Raw genomic sequence first — 17,800 nt, 5'->3', positions numbered from 1 at the left:
ATTCTGCGGCCTTGGCCTTGTGTCTTCATGGACCCTGAGCCCTGCTCTTCTCTGGAAGCCAGCGAGCAAGGTCAGTCTCTGGAGACTGTGGTGACATTGGGGAGCTTGGCACCAGCCCTGGAGGGAGCTTGTCCCTTTCCCTCCATCCTCCCTCCTGGGAAAGGCTGTGATGTGTGCAGGTCCGTGGGCTGGAGGCCTTCTGCCTACAGAGGGAGAAGCAATTCAGGGCTTTGCCACTGAAAACTGGCCAGGGGTCCCTCCCTTCCTCTCCCTGGGCCTCGGTTTCCCCGTTTGAAAACTGGCCGCGAGGGCTGGCTTTGCCCCGCTGATCTCTGCAGGAGCCCGCGGACGGCTGGGCAGGGGGATGCCCCTTGAGCAAAACAAGAGAGACCTGGCCGTGCGCTCCTGGTTAGAATTGCCCTTTGGCTCCAGGTGGGAGCCCTAGCAGGACAAACACAGTCGGAAACCTGGACCAGTAACCCTCCCTCCGCCCACCTTTGCGCAGGCTCTGGGACGCGCGAGCAAAACAAACTTTTTCTCCTCCCCCCCCTCCCCCAAACTTCTATTGAGCGCCAGCCACAAAGCACGCCGCTCAGGCAATCATTAACCGCGCCTTCAGCGGGGAGGGGAGGGCGGGCCGCACCCTTTATAAGGCGCGCGCGGCTCCTGGCGAGCATGGAGCGTCGGCCACCCAGCCAGCACCCGCTACTTGGCCCCCGTCGCTCGCAAGCGCGGCCACTCCGCTCCCGCCCACCCGGCACCGGCCCCCGTCCGCCGCGCCTGCGCTCCACGATGCCTGAGGTCCTCGCAGCCCGCGCCTGGCCCCTTCTGCTCCTGCTGGCCGTCCAGCTGGACGCGACGGCGGGCGCCCCCCAGCCCTGGCACTGCGCGCCCTGCTCCGCCGAGAAGCTCGCGCTCTGCCCTCCCGTGCCCGACTCCTGCGCTGAGGCCGCCCCGCCCGCCAGCTGCGGCTGCTGCCCGATGTGCGCCCTGCCATCGGGCGCCGCCTGCGGGGTGGCCACTGCGCGATGCGCCACCGGGCTCAGCTGCCGCGCGCCGCCGGCGACCCCGCGGCCGCTGCACGCCCTCATCCGCGGCCAAGGCGTCTGCGGGCCCACCGATCCCGAAGCAGGTAGGACCATATCCCCACCGCCCCCCCCGCGACGGGGTCCGCTTCCCCCCCACCACGCCCCAAGTCAGATTGCGGGGGTGTGGGGCGGGGATGGCCAGTGTGGAGCAAACCCACCCAAGTCCAGAGCTTGGAGGGGAAAGGATCACACGGATGAGCCCCGTCATCCATACCATGGTCCTGCGGCAGGTGCCCAGGAGAGGGCCGGAGAGGCGGGAGTGCCTCACACAACTTGGTGGGAAAGCTGGGGACAGGGCCCAGACCTGGACCGCAGCCCACGGATGGGGGGGTAACCCAGTCCGCCGAGAGAGGAGGGAGGCCATGGGGGGGGCCGGCCCTCCTTTCTGCTGCTGAGTGGCCGCCCCCCCCATGGTGGGGGGCTCGCCCGGAGCCTCTGGGAAGGCCTGCAATGGGGATCCCTCCCGCCCCAGGGCAAGCGTTTGGAATGTCCTTTGTAGTGGACTTCCGTGGAGACAGCCCGAGCTTGGCAACTGGTTACAGAACCCCTGTGAGCAGAGGCTGTAAACTTCGCTTGCATTCACGGCGATAGGAAAACAGCGTTTGCCGTGTGTGTTGCCCCTGAGGACTTGACAGTCAGATCTTTGCTGAAATTCGCAGGGATTTATTTGTAGTGGGAAGCAGAGGAGATGCCCCCACCCCCTACCTCCCCATAGGGCCAGTGGCTGCCCTGTCCTGTGTCATTCTTGGAGGAATCCCGTGGTTCTCTGCCCTGGGAGGGGACCTGCCAGAGCTCGTGACCCTTGCAAGGAGGGACACAGTGTTCCTGCGGGGTCTCTGCCTTCAGAGTCAGTAAAATGGGGTCATCTCAATGGTCTTCAAAGGAGTTGAATCCCCGGGACCCCTCAGGAAACCAGCTCTTTGTGACTCTGTCCACGCACCGAATCCAAACGTGGACGTGGCTTCGCTCTCCTGCTACTTTAGAAGCAAAAACACAGGGTACCCGTGCAAGACCCCCCCGCTTACAAAATTGCCTGTTGGGTCGTCTGATTCCCCGAACGCTGTCAGAAGCTCTGTTAAAGAGCAAGTGGGCATAACTGAGGGTCAATATGACCACCCTACTGCCCCAGCCTGGATTCTTGGGAGAGGAAGCCACTCCCAGGGGGGGACAGGGGCGGAAGCTTGGGGAGGGCTCACGGGTCTGCGACGCTGCCTTTTTCAGATGCCAAGGAGTCCTCGGAGAGCTCTGAGATCACCCAGGAGCAGCTCCTGGAGAACTTCCATCTGATGGCCCCATCGGAGGAGGACATGCCTGTCCTCTGGAACGCAATCAGTAGTTACAAGACCATGCGAGTTGGGCATGCCTCGGACTCGGACTCTGACAAGTTGAAGGTGAGGCCCCGGGGCAGGTGCCAAGCAGACCCAGTGGGCTTCCCTGGGGCCCGAGGGCCTGGGAATGAACGCTTTCCTCCCCAAGGCCTGATGGATGGATGTTTCCCACCTCAGCTTTGTCCAGCTTTTCCCGCAGGGACTTCGAGGAGGAGAGCCTGTTGGGTGGAAAGCCAGCCCTTCTGCTGTGTGGCTTCAGATATGTGTCTGTCACACCGCCCTATAGCTCAGCCCAGGACTTTACACTCCCCCCCCCCCCCAGGATCCCTGCTTTCTAAAAATTGTGGTCAGAGAGGCATAACATGACATTTATGATTTTAACCATTATACAGTATAGTTCTGTGGTCTTGATTCTGTAAGCAGCACCGCCGTCCATCTCGAGAACTGTGTTATCTTCCTGAATCTCTGTCCCCACTAAACACTAAATCCGCCGGCCCGCCCTATTCGACGGCTGGTTTTCATCCGACCACTTGAGGGCGACGGGGAGTCAAAGCTGGAGAGATGGGCAGGTGTGTGAGGAAAAAGAGAGAAAATGGTCCCCACAAACACGAGCCCCCAGAAAAGTGGGGGTCTGACCCACTTCCCGGACACTTCAGGATGCTGGCTGCACATGGTGACCGATGGGGAAAAGTTCATTCTTATCTCCAAGTAGCCGGATGGATGCCTCGATCCTCGCTTGATCTAGCCTCTGTGAAATAATGGCGTAGAGGAAAGGGGGTTCACAATCTCGAAGTCTCTGCTGCTGGGAGGGCTGGGTTCTCCTTCCCGTCAGATGGCCGGGGCAAATGAACACAGGGCAGAGGCAGGGGGGAGCACCCGGGGGATGGGGAGCTCCGGTCTCCCTGTAGGTGTTTAGCCAACGTTCAGGGAGGGTGGGTGTGCCCCCCCCCAAATCTCAACAACTCTCACATACCCTAGCCCCCTCCCCACCCCCAGGGCAGGTCTGCCCCGCCCCCAGAGCCCCACAGAACCTCTCCCGCCAGTCCTGTTTAGGCGGACAGTTCACTTTTCCTTGTCATTTATCACAATGTCAAAATGTTCTTTCTAGGAGCCTTGCCGGCGAGAGCTCCACAGGATACTGGAACAACTCGCCAAGGAACATCAGTCGCCCAGACACCTTAGCAATTTCTACCTGCCCAACTGCAACAAGAATGGATTCTATCACAGCAAACAGGTGTGCGCCTTGCCCAGGGGCATCCTGGTGGGGACGGCCCCTGCTGGCACATCCCGGCAAAGCCACCCTTTCCTCCAACAGGGCGTCCAGTCCCAAATAGGCACCGTAAAGCCCCCAGCTGACCATATTAAGTGAGAGCCACCCCTCTGGGGCTAGGGGCAAGCAGCCCCCGGGAGCCTGAAGACCAGCTCGGTGGTCACGGCCAGTGGGGGACCCCGCACTGGGTCAGGGGCTCCGGCTCAAGCGTGACCCTGCCACTCGGCAAGCCCGAGCAGGTGGGCGACAGGTCCCAGATCTGTTTCCCATCGGTCCCACCAGAGGAAGGAGATAGCTCTTAGGAGAGCGAGTGTCTCCTTGGACCAGTCTCCCTGCTCGCCTCCCCGCAAAGGGAGACAACCCGCTCAGTGAAACACAGTAGCGTTTTCCAGCTTACCAGATAATAAAGGAGATCAAAACCAAACCAAACACTTAATTTTGAGGAGCTCCTTAGGACTCAGTGAAGCACGGGGCCCCGGGGGCGGGTGTAACCAGGCGAAACGGGACAAGGCCATGGTTTCCTGATGAAGAGTCTGCCCGGGGGGTGGGGGTGTGGGTGCATCCAAGGTGATGGCGGCCACATGCAGGCCACGCTCCCTCCGGGCTCGGCAGCCTGCTGTCGGGGCCACAAGCCAGACACCTGTGCTCACACGAGGCCATTGAACACATGCACAATGTCCTCATCAGCTGGACACTCGGCCCTAGTCTCCATTTTACGGGGAGAACGGCGGGCGAGCTTGTTGGGAGCGCCCGCCCCGGCCATGGTCATGGTGGCTCCGAGCTCCCCCTCCCCCCAGCTTCTCCTGGGCTGCTCCTGACCTTGCCTTCTGTCTTGCCTCTGCAGTGCCGGACGGCCACGGACGGTCAGCGGGGGCTCTGTTGGTGTGTCTACCCCTGGAGCGGGGAGAGGATCCCAGGATCCGTGGAAGTCAGAGACGACCCCAAATGCAATCAATATTTTGCCATGCACAGCTGAGAGTGCGTGCCCCGTCATCTGTCCCTTCACAGGAAATATTTAAGTACATAGCATATTTATAGTCCAGAAATCATGCACACTTATCTATATATATATATATGTATATGTGTGGGAACCACTTTTATATGCCACATGCTAGTGGACACATAAATCTGTAGTTTATTTATTCACTGTACATGTATTTTTTCGACACAGTCCCTGTGCTGTGTTACTTTGTAAATCATGAAACCTGTCACATCGCACTGGGTGTAAATACTTGATTGCAGTTCCCCAAAGTTCCCTGCTTCTGGTTCTGAAGAGCTGGGGCAGGGGGCGGGAATAAAGCCTGGAAAATGCAAACCTGAAATGTGTAGCAGGTGCTTTTTTTTTTCAAGTGACTTAACAGGATGCTGAAGAAGGACTCCTTCTGCAGCCACAGATCCGAGTCTGTGTAAACGCGCAGGGAGAGTCGGGGCGATGATGGGACCAGAGTGGGCCGTGGCCACGTTGCTCGGAGTTCCCGAGTTGGCTGTGTTGTCCGACACACCCGCATGGCGCAGACATAGGGCGAATAAATGTTCCACCTGGGAGCGCGGTGGCTGCCGTGGACGTGGACTGAATGTTCCCTCCTTGTCTCTGAAGTCCCTCTCATGCACCCCCTTCTCACGCAGCTGTGGTGTTTCAGGCTCCCAGGCCTACTGCTGGCAGGTCTGCTCTTCCCCCTACCCCCTACTCCCCCAGTCTGGGTCCTAACCTCTCATGACTCACCCCTTCGCTGCCTCTGTGAACAGGATCTTAAATGCGGAACACAAGCACTTCCTTCACTTGCCCCTCACCCTCTCCTGCCTCTGTCCTCGGCAGGACTCAACGGTCTGTAGGTGGGTACCCGCTTGCCCCTTCTATTTGGATGGCTGAGCCCTGAGTGCACGGGGCTTCTCTGCTCCTTGGATCCCTTATTCCTTCAACTATTCCTTGTTTGCTCTTCCAGAGGCAGCCCTGCTGACTCTTCCTTCCACATTTCTCCAGGGATGGATATCTTATCCATCTCAGTGGGTCCCCCCCAGCCTCTTGGCTGTCTCCACCCCATCTCCTGGGTGCCCCCTACCTCGGCTGTGGGAAAAGCCAGAGTCTCCCCATCTCACGTGCCCCTCACCCTCCATGGTCTGGGCTCCAGCTCCCCATCCTGGGTCTCTCCTTTCAGCCTCTGACCCATGGGGGCTGTCCCCCCTCTGCCAAGCCCCCAGGAGTGGCCTGTGAGCTCAACATCCAATATTATAATATCTTAAGACTATGGACACAAACTTTTCAACAAAATACTAGTAAACTGAATCCAGCAACATATTAAAATAATCATTCATTCGGCGCCTGGGTGGCTCAGTCGGTTAAGTATCCAACTCTTGGTTTCGGTTCAGGTTGTAATCTCAGGGTTGTGAGATCGAGCCCTGCGACAGGCTCCACATTGAGCTTGGAGTCTGCTTAAGATTCTCTCTTTCCCTCTGCTCCTCCACTCATGTGTGCATGTGCGCTCTCTCTTTCTCTCTTAAAAAAAAAGTCAATCGCTATGACCAAGTGGGATTTATCTCAGGAATGCAAGGTTGTTCCAACATCCTAACACAAATTGATGTACTAAATCATATCAATAGAATAAAAACCTAAAAATCACACGGTCATCTCAAGAGACTCAGAAAAAGCATTTGATAATATCCAATACCCTTTCAAGGTAAAAAACAAAAACAAAAAAACACAAATCTCAATGGACTAGGAATAGAAAGAACTTCCTCAAGCTGACTAAAGGGATCTAGGAAAATCCCACAGGTGACAATGTAGTTAATGGGGAAAGTCTGTGTGCCTCTCCTCTTCCCCCTGCAGATGGGAAAACAAGACAGGATGTCTGCCCCCACCACTTCTTTTCAACATTGTACTGGAGGTTCTATCAGTTAGGCAAGAAAAATAAATAAAAGGCATTCAGATAAAGGAAAACTAGAACTACCTCTATTTGAAGATGGTCTGATCTTACATATAGAAAATCCTAGGCAATCCACTATTCAATGAGTTTAGCAAGGTTGCAGGATACAAGATCAATATAAAAAAATCAATTCTATTTCTATATGTTTACTTCATTCAACCCAAAAAGAAAATTAAGAAAATAACTTCTCTCGTTTTTTAGCATTAAAAAAAAATAAAATACTTGGTAATACACTTAACAAAAGAAGTACAAAGTAAAAACTACAAAATATTGTTGAAAGAAATTAAAGGAGATCTAAATAAATGGAAAACATACCATGTTCATGAACCAGAAGCCTGACGTCAACATTAAATACCCTAAACTAACCCACAGATTAAACACAATCCTTTTCAGAATCTTAGCTGACTTCTCTGTAGAAACTGACAAGCTGACTTTAAATATCGTACAAAACTACAAGGGGTCTAGAATAGCCCAGACAATCCTGAAAAAGAACAAAGTAGAAGGGCTCACACTTCCTGATTGCAAAACTTACTACAAAGCAATGGTGATCAAACAGTGTGTTCCTGGAGTAAGGCTAGACATGTAGATCAATGGAATAGAATCAAAAGGCCATTAATATACCCGTACATTGCTGATCAGCTGATTTTCAACGAGGGTTGGAAGACCATTTAATGAAGATAAATTTTTTTTTTCAACAAATGGGGCTGGGAAAACTGGATAGTCACATGTAAAAGAATGAAATTGGACCTCTACCTCACACTATAAAAAAAGATTCAATCAAAATCCATAAAGATGTAAATGTAAGAGCTAAAAATATAAAATTCTTAGAAGAAAACATAGGGGTAAATCTTCATGACCTCGGATTTGGCAAAAGATTCTTAGATATGACACCAGAAACACAAGTGACAAAACTAAAACGATAATCAAATTTTATCATAATTAAAAACTCATGTGCTTCAAAGGCCACCATCAAGAAAGCAAAAGGACCATCCGCAGAATGAAAGACAATATTTGCAAATTACAAATCTGATAATACCGGTATCTAGAATATATAAGGAACTCTTACAACTCAGTAGTATAAAGACAAACAACCCAATTAAAAAATGGGCAACTTATATGAACAGACATTTCTCCAAAGAAGACATACAGTCACTAAGTGCACGAAAAGATGCTCACCCTCATTAGTCATTGGGGAAATGCAAATCAAAACCCCAGTGAGTCACCACTTTGCACGCATTAGGATGGCTGTAATCAAAACATCAGGTCACAAGTGCTGGTGGGGATGTGCAGAAATCAGGCCCTCATACTCTGCTGGTGGGAAAATAAAATGGTGCAACCACTTTGGAAAGCAGTCTGGCCATTCCTCAAACGATTCCACAAAGATTTACCATAGGACCTGGCAATTCCACTTCTAGAGATATATCCAAGATACGTGAAACATAGGTCCATTGCAAAAACTCGTACACAGATATTATGTTCTAGATGCACTATTTATAATGGCTAAAAGGTAGAACTAATCCAAATGCTCATCAGTAGACGAATGGATAAACACGGTATCGTGTATTGATACCACGGAAATACTACTTGGCCATAAAAAGGAATGATGCATGCTACAACACGGATGGACCTTGAAAACAGTATGCTCAGTGAATGAGACCCGTCATAAACGACCTCACATTATGTGATTCTGTTCACGTGAACATCCAAAATTCTGTTCACGTGAATGTCCAAAAAGGGAAAGCTGCAGAGACAGAAAGGAATGAGCGGTTGCTTAGGGCTGGGATGAGGGGCTGGCGGACAACAGCTGATGGGTATAGGGGTTCTTATTCAGTGATGGAAATGTTCTGAAACTGAGCGAGGATGATGCCACATGTTGGTGAATACACTCAACGCCACGGAATTGTACACTTTAAATGGGGGCATTGCATGGTATGGGAAATCTATCTCAACAAAGCTGTTAAAAAAAGATTTTCTGGGGGCAGAGGTTATGCTGGATTCCAGGAGAAGGCACAGGAGCCGGAAGACCAGGTGGGAGTTGGCTGGAACCATGGAGAGCTAGCGACTCTTGGAGTCACCTGTGCTCCCCGGCTCCAGCCTCTTTCCGGGCTGTCTTTGAACCCCTTCTAATCAGCTGTGAGAATTCATCACAATCCCCCGTTGATAGCACACTCCCATTATGGGTCTACATTGGGCTCTCTTATTATTTGTTCTATTTCTGATAATGCAGTAAGGATCCATGGTCTCACATGCCAACTTGAAAACAACAATTCTGGCAATCACTTAGAGTGAGGGCGTGGCTCCTCCCTTCACTGTGGATATAGTTGTATATATAGTTGTACATCATCTTTGCTTATTTTTTTTAGTATGGTTTTTTTAAAAGATTTTATTTATTCATTTGAGAGAGAGAGAGAGAGAGAACGAGCAGGGGGAGAGGCAGAGGGAGAGGGAGAAACAGATTCCCCACTGAGCACAGACCCCAATTCGGGGCTCGAACTCATGACCCTGAGATCATGACCTGAGCCGAAATCGAGAGTCAGACGCTTAACCGACTGAGCCACCCGGACGTCCCTTAACAGTTTTTATAGTGCTGAATTTTGTCAACTGTTCTTGCTGTCTGTATGTCTTTTTCTTGTTAGTATACTCATGTGATTAGTTATATTTGCTCTCTTTGTAGAGTTTCTAATATTAAATTATTTTGTATGCCTGGAATGAACCCAAGTTGGAAATGGCATAATACCTTTTTTCCCTTTAAATTTTTTTACTGTTATGTTAATCACCATACATTACATCATTAGTTCTTGATGTAGTGTTCCATGATTCATTGTTTGTGCATAACACCCAGTGCTCCACGCAGAACGTGCCCTCTTTAATACCCATCACCAGGCTCACCCATCCCCCCACCCCCCTCCCCTCTAGAACCCTCAGGTTGTTTTTCAGAGTCCATCGTCTCTCATGGTTCGTCTCCCCCTCTGACATACTCCCCTTCATTCTTCCCCTCCTGCTAACTTCTTCTTCTTTTTTTTTCCTTAACATATGGAAATGGCATAATACCTTTTACATGAACTGTGGGATTTGATTTAGTAACAATTTCCTAGGGATTTTTATATCGATGAGCTCAATAGGTGGGTACTTTGCCTTTTTGTCTTTGTGTGGTTTTGGTTTTGGGGTTATACTGCTTTTGTAGGATGAATCGAGGTCTTTTATAGCTTCTTAAGACGTTCTTGTTGATTGGGACGCTCTGTTCCTCAAGCATTTAGTAGGACGCGTGAGACCATTTGGATGTGGTGTTTTCTTTGCGGGAATATTTTAAACCAGTCCTCCAAATGCTGTCACAATTATAGGAATCTTCAGGTTTTTTTTTTTTTTTAAGATTTTATTTATTTATTTGTCAGAGAGAGAGAGCACAAGCAGGGGGAGCAGCAAGCAAAGGGAGAAGCGGGCTCTCTGCCGCGCAGGGAGCCCAATGGGGGACTCGATCCCAGGACCCCAGGATCATGACCTGAGCCGAAGGCAGACGCTTAACTGACTGAGCCACCCAGGCATCCCGAGAATGTTCAGGCTTTTGATCTGTTCCTCAAAATTATAACTTCTATGAAATTTTATGTTTTATTTGGGTTTTTGAAGTTGACAGTGTACAGTTTTGATAGTATTTTCTAATACTGTACTAATAATCTATAGATTTCCTGCTTTATCTGCTTTTATACCCCCTTTCTCTCATAATATTAGCTGTGACTGCTTTGTTCCTGACAATCTTTTTAAAGGTGTTTGCCTCTTTTGTTCACCGTTTCAAAGAAGAAGCGTTGATTGTGTTGATCTCATTTCTTCTCGGAGATGCTTTCCACCCTTCTCCTTATGAACTGCCTGCTTGTGTGGTCTCTGGGTTTGCTGTAAGCACCGTAGGTAATCACTTAGCTGATTTTCAGCCCTTTCTTTACCTGATGTAGGTATTTCGAGCATTTATTTCTTTTGATCTTCTTGCTTGTCATTATCATTAACATTATCCACAGAGTTTTAATTTCAAGATGGTTAGTTCCTCCTTAAACCTTGAGTTATTCATCTCTGTGCTTTTCCATTTTCGAAAATGTGGAGATCTAGGGAGATTATTCCTGTCCTTAATTCTCAATTTAATCACGTTATGGTCATAAACTATCATATACATGGTATCTATTCTTTTAATTCTGAGGCTTTCTTATGACCTGATATGTGATCGATTTTTCAAAGCTCTGTAGGTTCTTGAGAAAGACGTGTAGTCTGTAATTTCCCCACATAAATTGGTTCAGCTAAGCTGGGTAGTTTGGAGGTTCCAGATCTCCTAAATCCCCGCTGATTTTTTTTTTTGTCTGTTTAACAATCAATAATGAAAAGAGGGCAAAAATCCTTGTAATCATATTAATTTTCAAATAAGATAGTTGAAAGATACTTATTAGATGCACATGTGGTTAAAACAGCTAACTACTCCTGGTTAATTTACTCACTTGTTATCTTGTAGTGACTTGCCCTACCTCTAAGAAACCACTCTCTGTCTTAAAATCTATTTGTTCTCAGGGTACTAGCTGCTCTACTTTGTGTTGGTTAGTTTTTTTTTTTTTCCTGATATCATTTTTCTACCTTTTAACTTTTAGCCTTGTCTGTTGTAATAAGATGTATCTTGATTTTTAACAAATGAATCTGCCTCTCTCTGTTCAACTGGCAAATCTTACCATCTGTTTAAATCAGTTTCTGAATCTCGGCATGAGTGACATCTTGGGTGGGATAATAGCTCGTGGCAGGGCTGTCCTGTTGTGGGAAGCTTAGCAGTATCCGTGGCGTCCACCTGCGGGACGCCAGGGCCCCCTCCAGGTGTGGGGCCAGATACCTCTGCAGACACCGCCCGCTGTCCTGGGAGGTGGGGGGGCAGGGGACAGCTCTGGTGCCACTGGGGACCACTGATTCCACAGTGCTGACCGTGGAATCCGTTTATAGCATTTCCGTTTGTTATTTGAGTTCACCCCCCTCCACCTTCTACCTTCAACATCCAGGATTCGTACTCTTCCCACACGAGGTCTTCCTCCAAAATGCTGTCAGTGTGCTTCTCTGGGGCGGCACGCCTACCGGGGGTCCTCAGGGCCTGAGACTATTTCTCGTGTCATTCCTTTGTCCTTCCTGCATCCAGAGTCGTGGTCGCACACTTGTTTCTGTATCTGGGACCAGTTTTTTCTCTCTCGAAGCTTTGATATTTTACAAATTCACCATAATGTATTCATCAGTGGATATTCTTTTCCTTTTAAAGATTTTATTTATTTATTTTAGAGAGACCAGGGGAAGGGGCAGAGAGGGAATCTCAAGCAGACTCCCTGCTGAGCGGGGAGCCAGCCGAATGCTGGGCTCGATTTCATGACCCTGAGGTCATGACCTGAGCTGAAATCAAGAGCCGGACGCTTAACCGACTGAGCCACCCAGGCGCCCCCATCACTCTTTTTAAACTGTATCTGCTTGTACATTCAGTGGAGCCCATCAACCTAAAGTCTTTCTTTCTTTTTTTTTTCTTACAATGAGAAATGTATCTCTTATTTCTTTAAATATTCGCCAGGACGTCTGTGGTCTGGACTCAACCTCCCTGCTTCCAGCCTCTATTCCTCTCAATTGTTCTGTTTATTTTGCAGTTGGTGTTTCCTGCTTCCTTGCGGGACAGGTGGTCAACTTGATCTTCACTAAGTCGGCCTCTGGCTTTACCCGTTCTGTTCTTTATCCCACCTATTTGTTCTTTGTTTCAACCATTAGAAACTTCATGCCACCTTTGCCATTTGGCTCCTCTTTATGTTTCCTGTTCTTACGTTGTGATATGATACCTATGATATGATACCTGTGATATGATACCTTCCCTCTGCTCTTCACACCTGTGCTGCAGGGACAGTTATGATTTTGTTTCCACTGGAAATGATCTACTTCTTTGTTTACCTTTTGATACAATTGTGCTGTTCAGAGGTCTTGCAGCTTGTGAACCCTCATTGCCTAGGGCATTAGCAACTCCTGCCGTGTGGGTCTGTGTCCCCACCCGAAGCTCGCAGCTCAGGTGCAGTGAGGATGGGGCCGAGGGAAAGTGTCCAGCAGTGGGAGTCTGCAGTGGGTCACGCACACCTGCCTGGCTCAGGAGAGTTGCCACCTCCCCGCGTGGAAGGGACCCCCTGTGCTTGTGACCCATCGCTGCCCTGCCTTGACTTCACTCCTTCAGGACACCTGTAGCAGGTGGGGCAGGTGCTGACAGTTCCTGAGCCGTGGAGGGGCACTGATTTGGGCAGAGGGAGAGCGACCCCTTTCCTGGGGGTGCACGCTGCAGCATCACTGGCCTGGCCGACTCCTGCCGGACAAGGTGACTTGGGGCACCCCCCCCCTCAAAATAGCCTCAGGCTTCTGGCTCCTCACTGTTTCCAATGACCTTGACATTCTCCTTAGGACCCCTCCATGGCTGCCTGGAGGGCCATGCCTGCAGGTGTCTCCACCTTAACCGCATGGAGATCCTGGTGTCCCTCCTCCCGTTTGCTTCTTCAGCTGGAATGCCGTCTTGGGTCGCTCATCCTATGTCTTCCTCAGCCCCCATATTCAATCCGCAAATATGTGGCCCTGTGTTCAAAATATGCCTGGAGTGCACCACCTGAGCCTCCCGGGGGGCAGCGGGGGTCTGGAGCAGCCCAGTCACTTCCCCCTCCACTCAGTGCCAATGCCAGGGCTCTCAGGGTCCCCCACCTGGCCCCCACCTGCAGACATCAGGTGTCAGGTGCATCTGGCTCACCGTGGCCCCGGCGTGGGATGGCTGCTCCCTGGCCTCCTTGGGTCCCACTGGAAAGCTACCCCCACGAGGCCTTCCTTGACCAGCTCCCACATTAAAAGCGGACAAGGAAAGGGAATGAGAGGAAGGGTGGCTGTTTGTGTGCAGTACTTGCTCCTTCCCAGCCGCGCGTGCCCCTCCTGAAGCTTGTCGCTGCCTTCCTCCCCAGGAGCAGTGGTTTTGCACATTTTGCGCACTGCCTGTGGGCGCTGTCCCGGAACAGATGGGGTGGAAAGGCAATCCTGGTTGAACTGGAGGCTGGGAGGGGGGTCCAGGCCACTTCCCAGGTTGGGGACAGTGCTAGACTTGGGGTGGGGGGAGCCCAGAAGCGCAGGCTCCTTGTCCAGGCTCCCCAGCGACAGGCAGTGGCCCTGGCGAGATGAGCAGCCGCCTTTTCCAAATTAAAAGGAATACATTCACGTCGCTACAGAAATTGTTGACACTGTAATGAAGTGGAAGTAAAATAAAGACCGCGTCTACGTTCGCACAACCAGGGCAGACGCTGTGCTGTGTGTCCTTTTTGTCGGGTTCATGTTCTGTGTACGTGTATGCATGTTGTGTGCACGCCTGTGTGCATGTGTACCCGCGTGTGAGTGCGTGTGTGGGCACGTGGGCGTGTACACAGTACGACAGCATCTGCTCTCGTGTTCACCCACATTGAGCATTTTTCCGTATCGCTGGCAGCAATAACAGGGTGGGTGACCTCACACTCCTTTCCAAGGAACGTGTTTCAGTTGAAAACGTCCTGGTGCCGCGTGCAGGCCTCCAGCACTGCCTTCAGGCGCGTGTCTGGGAGGAGTGCTGGGTCCCAGGAGTCCGGCCGAACGAGGCGAGCCTCTCTGGATAGCTTGCCATGGTGGAGAAGCCCCTTCCATGACACCCTCCTCAACACCGGTGACTGTCACACTTTTGCATGTGGCTGGCTGGTCGGACCCCGGGGGACTCCAGAGAACTGCCGGAGCAGCGGTGTCCCCCGGGCCCGGTGACACACACGCCCTGGCATGCTCATTTCTGTGTGTGTGTTTGGGGGATGGCGGCTGGGGACACGTGGTGTGGGGGGCTGAAGGGACTCCCAGGGGCTGGTGCGGAGGGGAGCAGACGTGTGCAACTTCACGTGTTTATCAGAGATGACAGGAGGGCAGGGAGTAGGAAAGGGGTCAAAGTAGAGTGGGGGTTAAGGAGGGCACAGGATGCCACGCTCCCAGCAAGGCCGGCCCAGGGGCCTGGAGAGTTGACATCACACGTGGCTCTCACCTGCAGAGGCTTTAAAGGCCCTGTGGCACTCCAGTCCTGGATGCCCAGACACCTCCTGGACTCGTGCACCCCAAGCACCCCACGGCCCCCTGGCACCTGCTGCCCCCATGGGCCTGCTCTGCTCCCGGGCTCCCTCCCTCCTCCGGGTCAGCTTGGCAGGCACAGCCCCCGCCTGACGGTGGACCGACGGTGGACCGTCTGTGCCATGCTCTTCCTCGTTTGTCCTATGAAGACCCACGGAGCTTGACGCTAGCTACGGAGCTCGATACAGTTCTGCAGGATGGACCCATCTCAGGTGCTTCTTTAAAGGGTCAGTTATGGCTCTGAACAGGCCATTCTGTGACGGGAGATTCGTCATCGGTGCCTGAAGGCACCTGCACAATTATGCCAGGGCCACCAAGGCGGGAGCCCACCCACCATCCTCCGGGTCTCCCTCTCCTCCGGCCTTGTCCACTGCCCTCCAAGCAGAGGGACGAAAAGAAGAAAGGGCCACAGGGGAGGCTGTCCAGTGTGTGTTACATGCCTGCCCTGCTTGGCCCTGAACTCAGAGCGGTGACAAGATAGGTCTCCGGGGGGCACCCCCTAAATGCAGTAAAGGCTGGACAGCCACGGAGGGCTACCTGCTCATCTGCTGCGCACTCCTGCGGCGGGAATGAGCCCACATCCACCTCCTAGAACTGCAGGTCCCCAGCAGGTGTGGCCCAGTGCCTCCGTGGGCACTAGCAGAGGCCTCCCAGGGGTCCTGCTGGGGTTCTATCCCCGAAGGCGGGACAGGCGAAGGCATTTGTCTACGGGGGGCTTCAGCTGTGCTCAGAACATCTTACTCTCTCCTGGATTTCCCTAGTGACGCAAAACCCGGAGCCAGTCACTAACACGGGGACGGGGGTTTCCTTATGGTAAAAACTTTATTTACTATTTATAAATACATTGCAAGACAAACTTTTCAAAAATACCCTTTTCCCCCCAAAAAACTTAATTAAAAAAATAAAGGAAAGCTCACAGGTAGGCGGAATGTCTTGAGACCCCTTCGTGTTGTCAGGGAGAGCTGTGTGCTGTGCGCATCCACCCTGGGGCGTTCCTGCTCACTTGCCCGAGGCCGGGCCTCCGGCAAAGCAGCTGGGCCCGGCCCCGGCGCCCTGCCTCAGTGGAAGCCATGTTTCTCTTCTCTAGCGGGGCTAACATCTTGTCTACGATTATCTAGCACAGGTCCTGGCGTATCTGGGGTATACGAGGGCAACACCTCATGAAGAACATACTTTCTCCGCATATATGTGTGACTTAGAAAGAGAGGTGGGGGTGGGGGTCCGAGTGCAGTGGGCACGGGAGTCTCTGGTTGGCCCCAGTGTCCCCGACAAGCCATCCCTCTTTGCTGGGTGATAACAACTATTTTTACTCTTTTTATCTCGTGCCAAGGAGGACAAGGGAGAGACAGAAAAATAAACATTTTTGCCTTTAAGGAGTTTATCCTCCAAACTAAAGTCGTTCTTGAATTGCTAAATGGAAAAATGCTATTGTCTGCAGTCACTGAAAAATCCTAATTCCGTGGCCTCTGAAAAGGGCGGAGTCAATGGCAGAGGCCAGGCCCCGGGGTGGGGGGGTGGGGGCGGGTCAGAAACACCTGTCTTCACAGGTTCCCAGACTTCCGGGGAACATTCTCGGTCTCTTTTGACATGTAAAACTCCACTTACTCTCTGCTATTCCCCAGGGCGCCTTGAAGATCCGCTCGATCAGCAGGGCCGGGCCTCCGGGATATAGGCCCCGCCCCCGGCAGGTGCACCGGGCTTTCCAGACGCACCAGGCTGTGGGGCTCCCTGTCCTCGCCGAGGCCTGTGCTCATTTACCGAGTGGGGATGAGGCGTGCACTCTACAGAAGCGACACTCGCTGGATCTGGAAGTGGAGGGTGGGCTGCGTGGGCACACACGCGGGCGCGCTCCAGGACGTGGGAGGGCTGGCCGCGCGGTGGTGCAGGGTAAGTGTATGTTTGGAGGAAGCAAGAAGAAAAACCCGGCCACGTCTCATCGACTCCTGCGAAGTGGAAGACGCTCCGGTTCACCATCTACAAGAACCCTAGGCGCTGCGAACATCTTCTAAACTTTGGCTAAAAGAAAAATCAATTCACCACAAAAAGAAAGATAAACTGAGGCTGTAGCCAGATGCTGATCGTGTCCTTGGCAGTCTTTTGTGCAAAATTAGGCGTTTCTGAGCTCCACATTAACTAAAACAAACAGAAAAAGAAACGTATTGAAATTACTCCCCCACCTCGAAAGGCTCAATTCCTGTGGGGAGACACTGGGGGCGAGACCCCCGACTGCAGGCAGGTGGGGGGGCTCACCCTACATGCCGCCAAGGAGCACCGGACAGAGGGGAGACTCAGGCAGAGGCCACCGACCCCGAGTCTCACCCAGAACCTTGAATTTCCTTCCAATTTGTGGGGAAACAAAACTTGTAACTAAAAATGAAGAATTTGGGGCGCCTGGGTGGCTCTGTCAGTGAAGCGTCTGCCTTCGGCTCAGGTCATGATCCCGGGGTCCTGGGGTTGAGCCCTGCATCGGGCTCCCTGCTCGGCGGGGAGTCTGCTTCTCCCTCTGCCCCCACCCCCACTTGTGCTCTCTCTCTGTCAAATACATAGATAAAATCTTAAAAAAAAAATGAAAATTTCTTCTGTTTACTTAAATTTGTCTTGAGGAAACAAAACACATTTATTCTGTTTTCTCCAATGGCTCTCCCGTTTATTAAAAGGCAAAGGAGTGGCAAACACGACCGCATTCTTCGAAGTCATGAATCTCATTTAAAATCTCATATTTGTGTTAGGTGAAAATAAACTTTATTACAATGGTATCAATCACAAGACTATCAAAATATCCAGAGCATTTTACAGAGAAAAACCAGCCACACTTGTGAGTGAGAAGCATGTCCCTTTCACAAGTCCTCGAGGGTTAAAACAGTCTGCCTGTGAAGACAAGCCACCGGCCGTGGTGCGGGGAAGGCTGGTTGTTGGACTTCTCCGTATGTGTGTGTGTGAACATGCACAGGTCCAAGTCCAAGATCTTCCAAGGGTCTCCAAGTACCTCTGAGACAACCTGACCACAGGCCCTGTTTCCCTGGGCTGCTGCAGGTGGGTCGGGGGGGGGGG

General features: G+C 51.7%; 1 protein-coding gene across 1 annotated transcript; it reads left to right on the top strand.

Moving 5' to 3' along the window:
• The first annotated feature begins 660 nt into the window (after positions 1-660).
• On the top strand, positions 661-5,008 carry IGFBP1 (insulin like growth factor binding protein 1). Its single transcript, XM_025853151.2, has 4 exons — positions 661-1,132; positions 2,310-2,479; positions 3,525-3,650; positions 4,531-5,008. The coding sequence occupies exons 1-4, from the start codon at positions 676-678 to the stop codon at positions 4,660-4,662; spliced, it is 885 nt and encodes a 294-aa protein (XP_025708936.2). The 5' UTR covers positions 661-675; the 3' UTR covers positions 4,663-5,008.
• Positions 5,009-17,800: the final 12,792 nt, after the last annotated feature.

Source organism: Callorhinus ursinus, unplaced genomic scaffold (genome assembly GCF_003265705.2).
Source record: "Callorhinus ursinus isolate GAN/ISIS: 27379988/994484 unplaced genomic scaffold, GSC_fseal_2.0 scaffold60, whole genome shotgun sequence".
NCBI lineage: Eukaryota > Metazoa > Chordata > Mammalia > Carnivora > Otariidae > Callorhinus > Callorhinus ursinus.
Note: the sequence above shows the minus strand (reverse complement) of the source record. Positions and strands in the feature narration are given on the sequence as shown.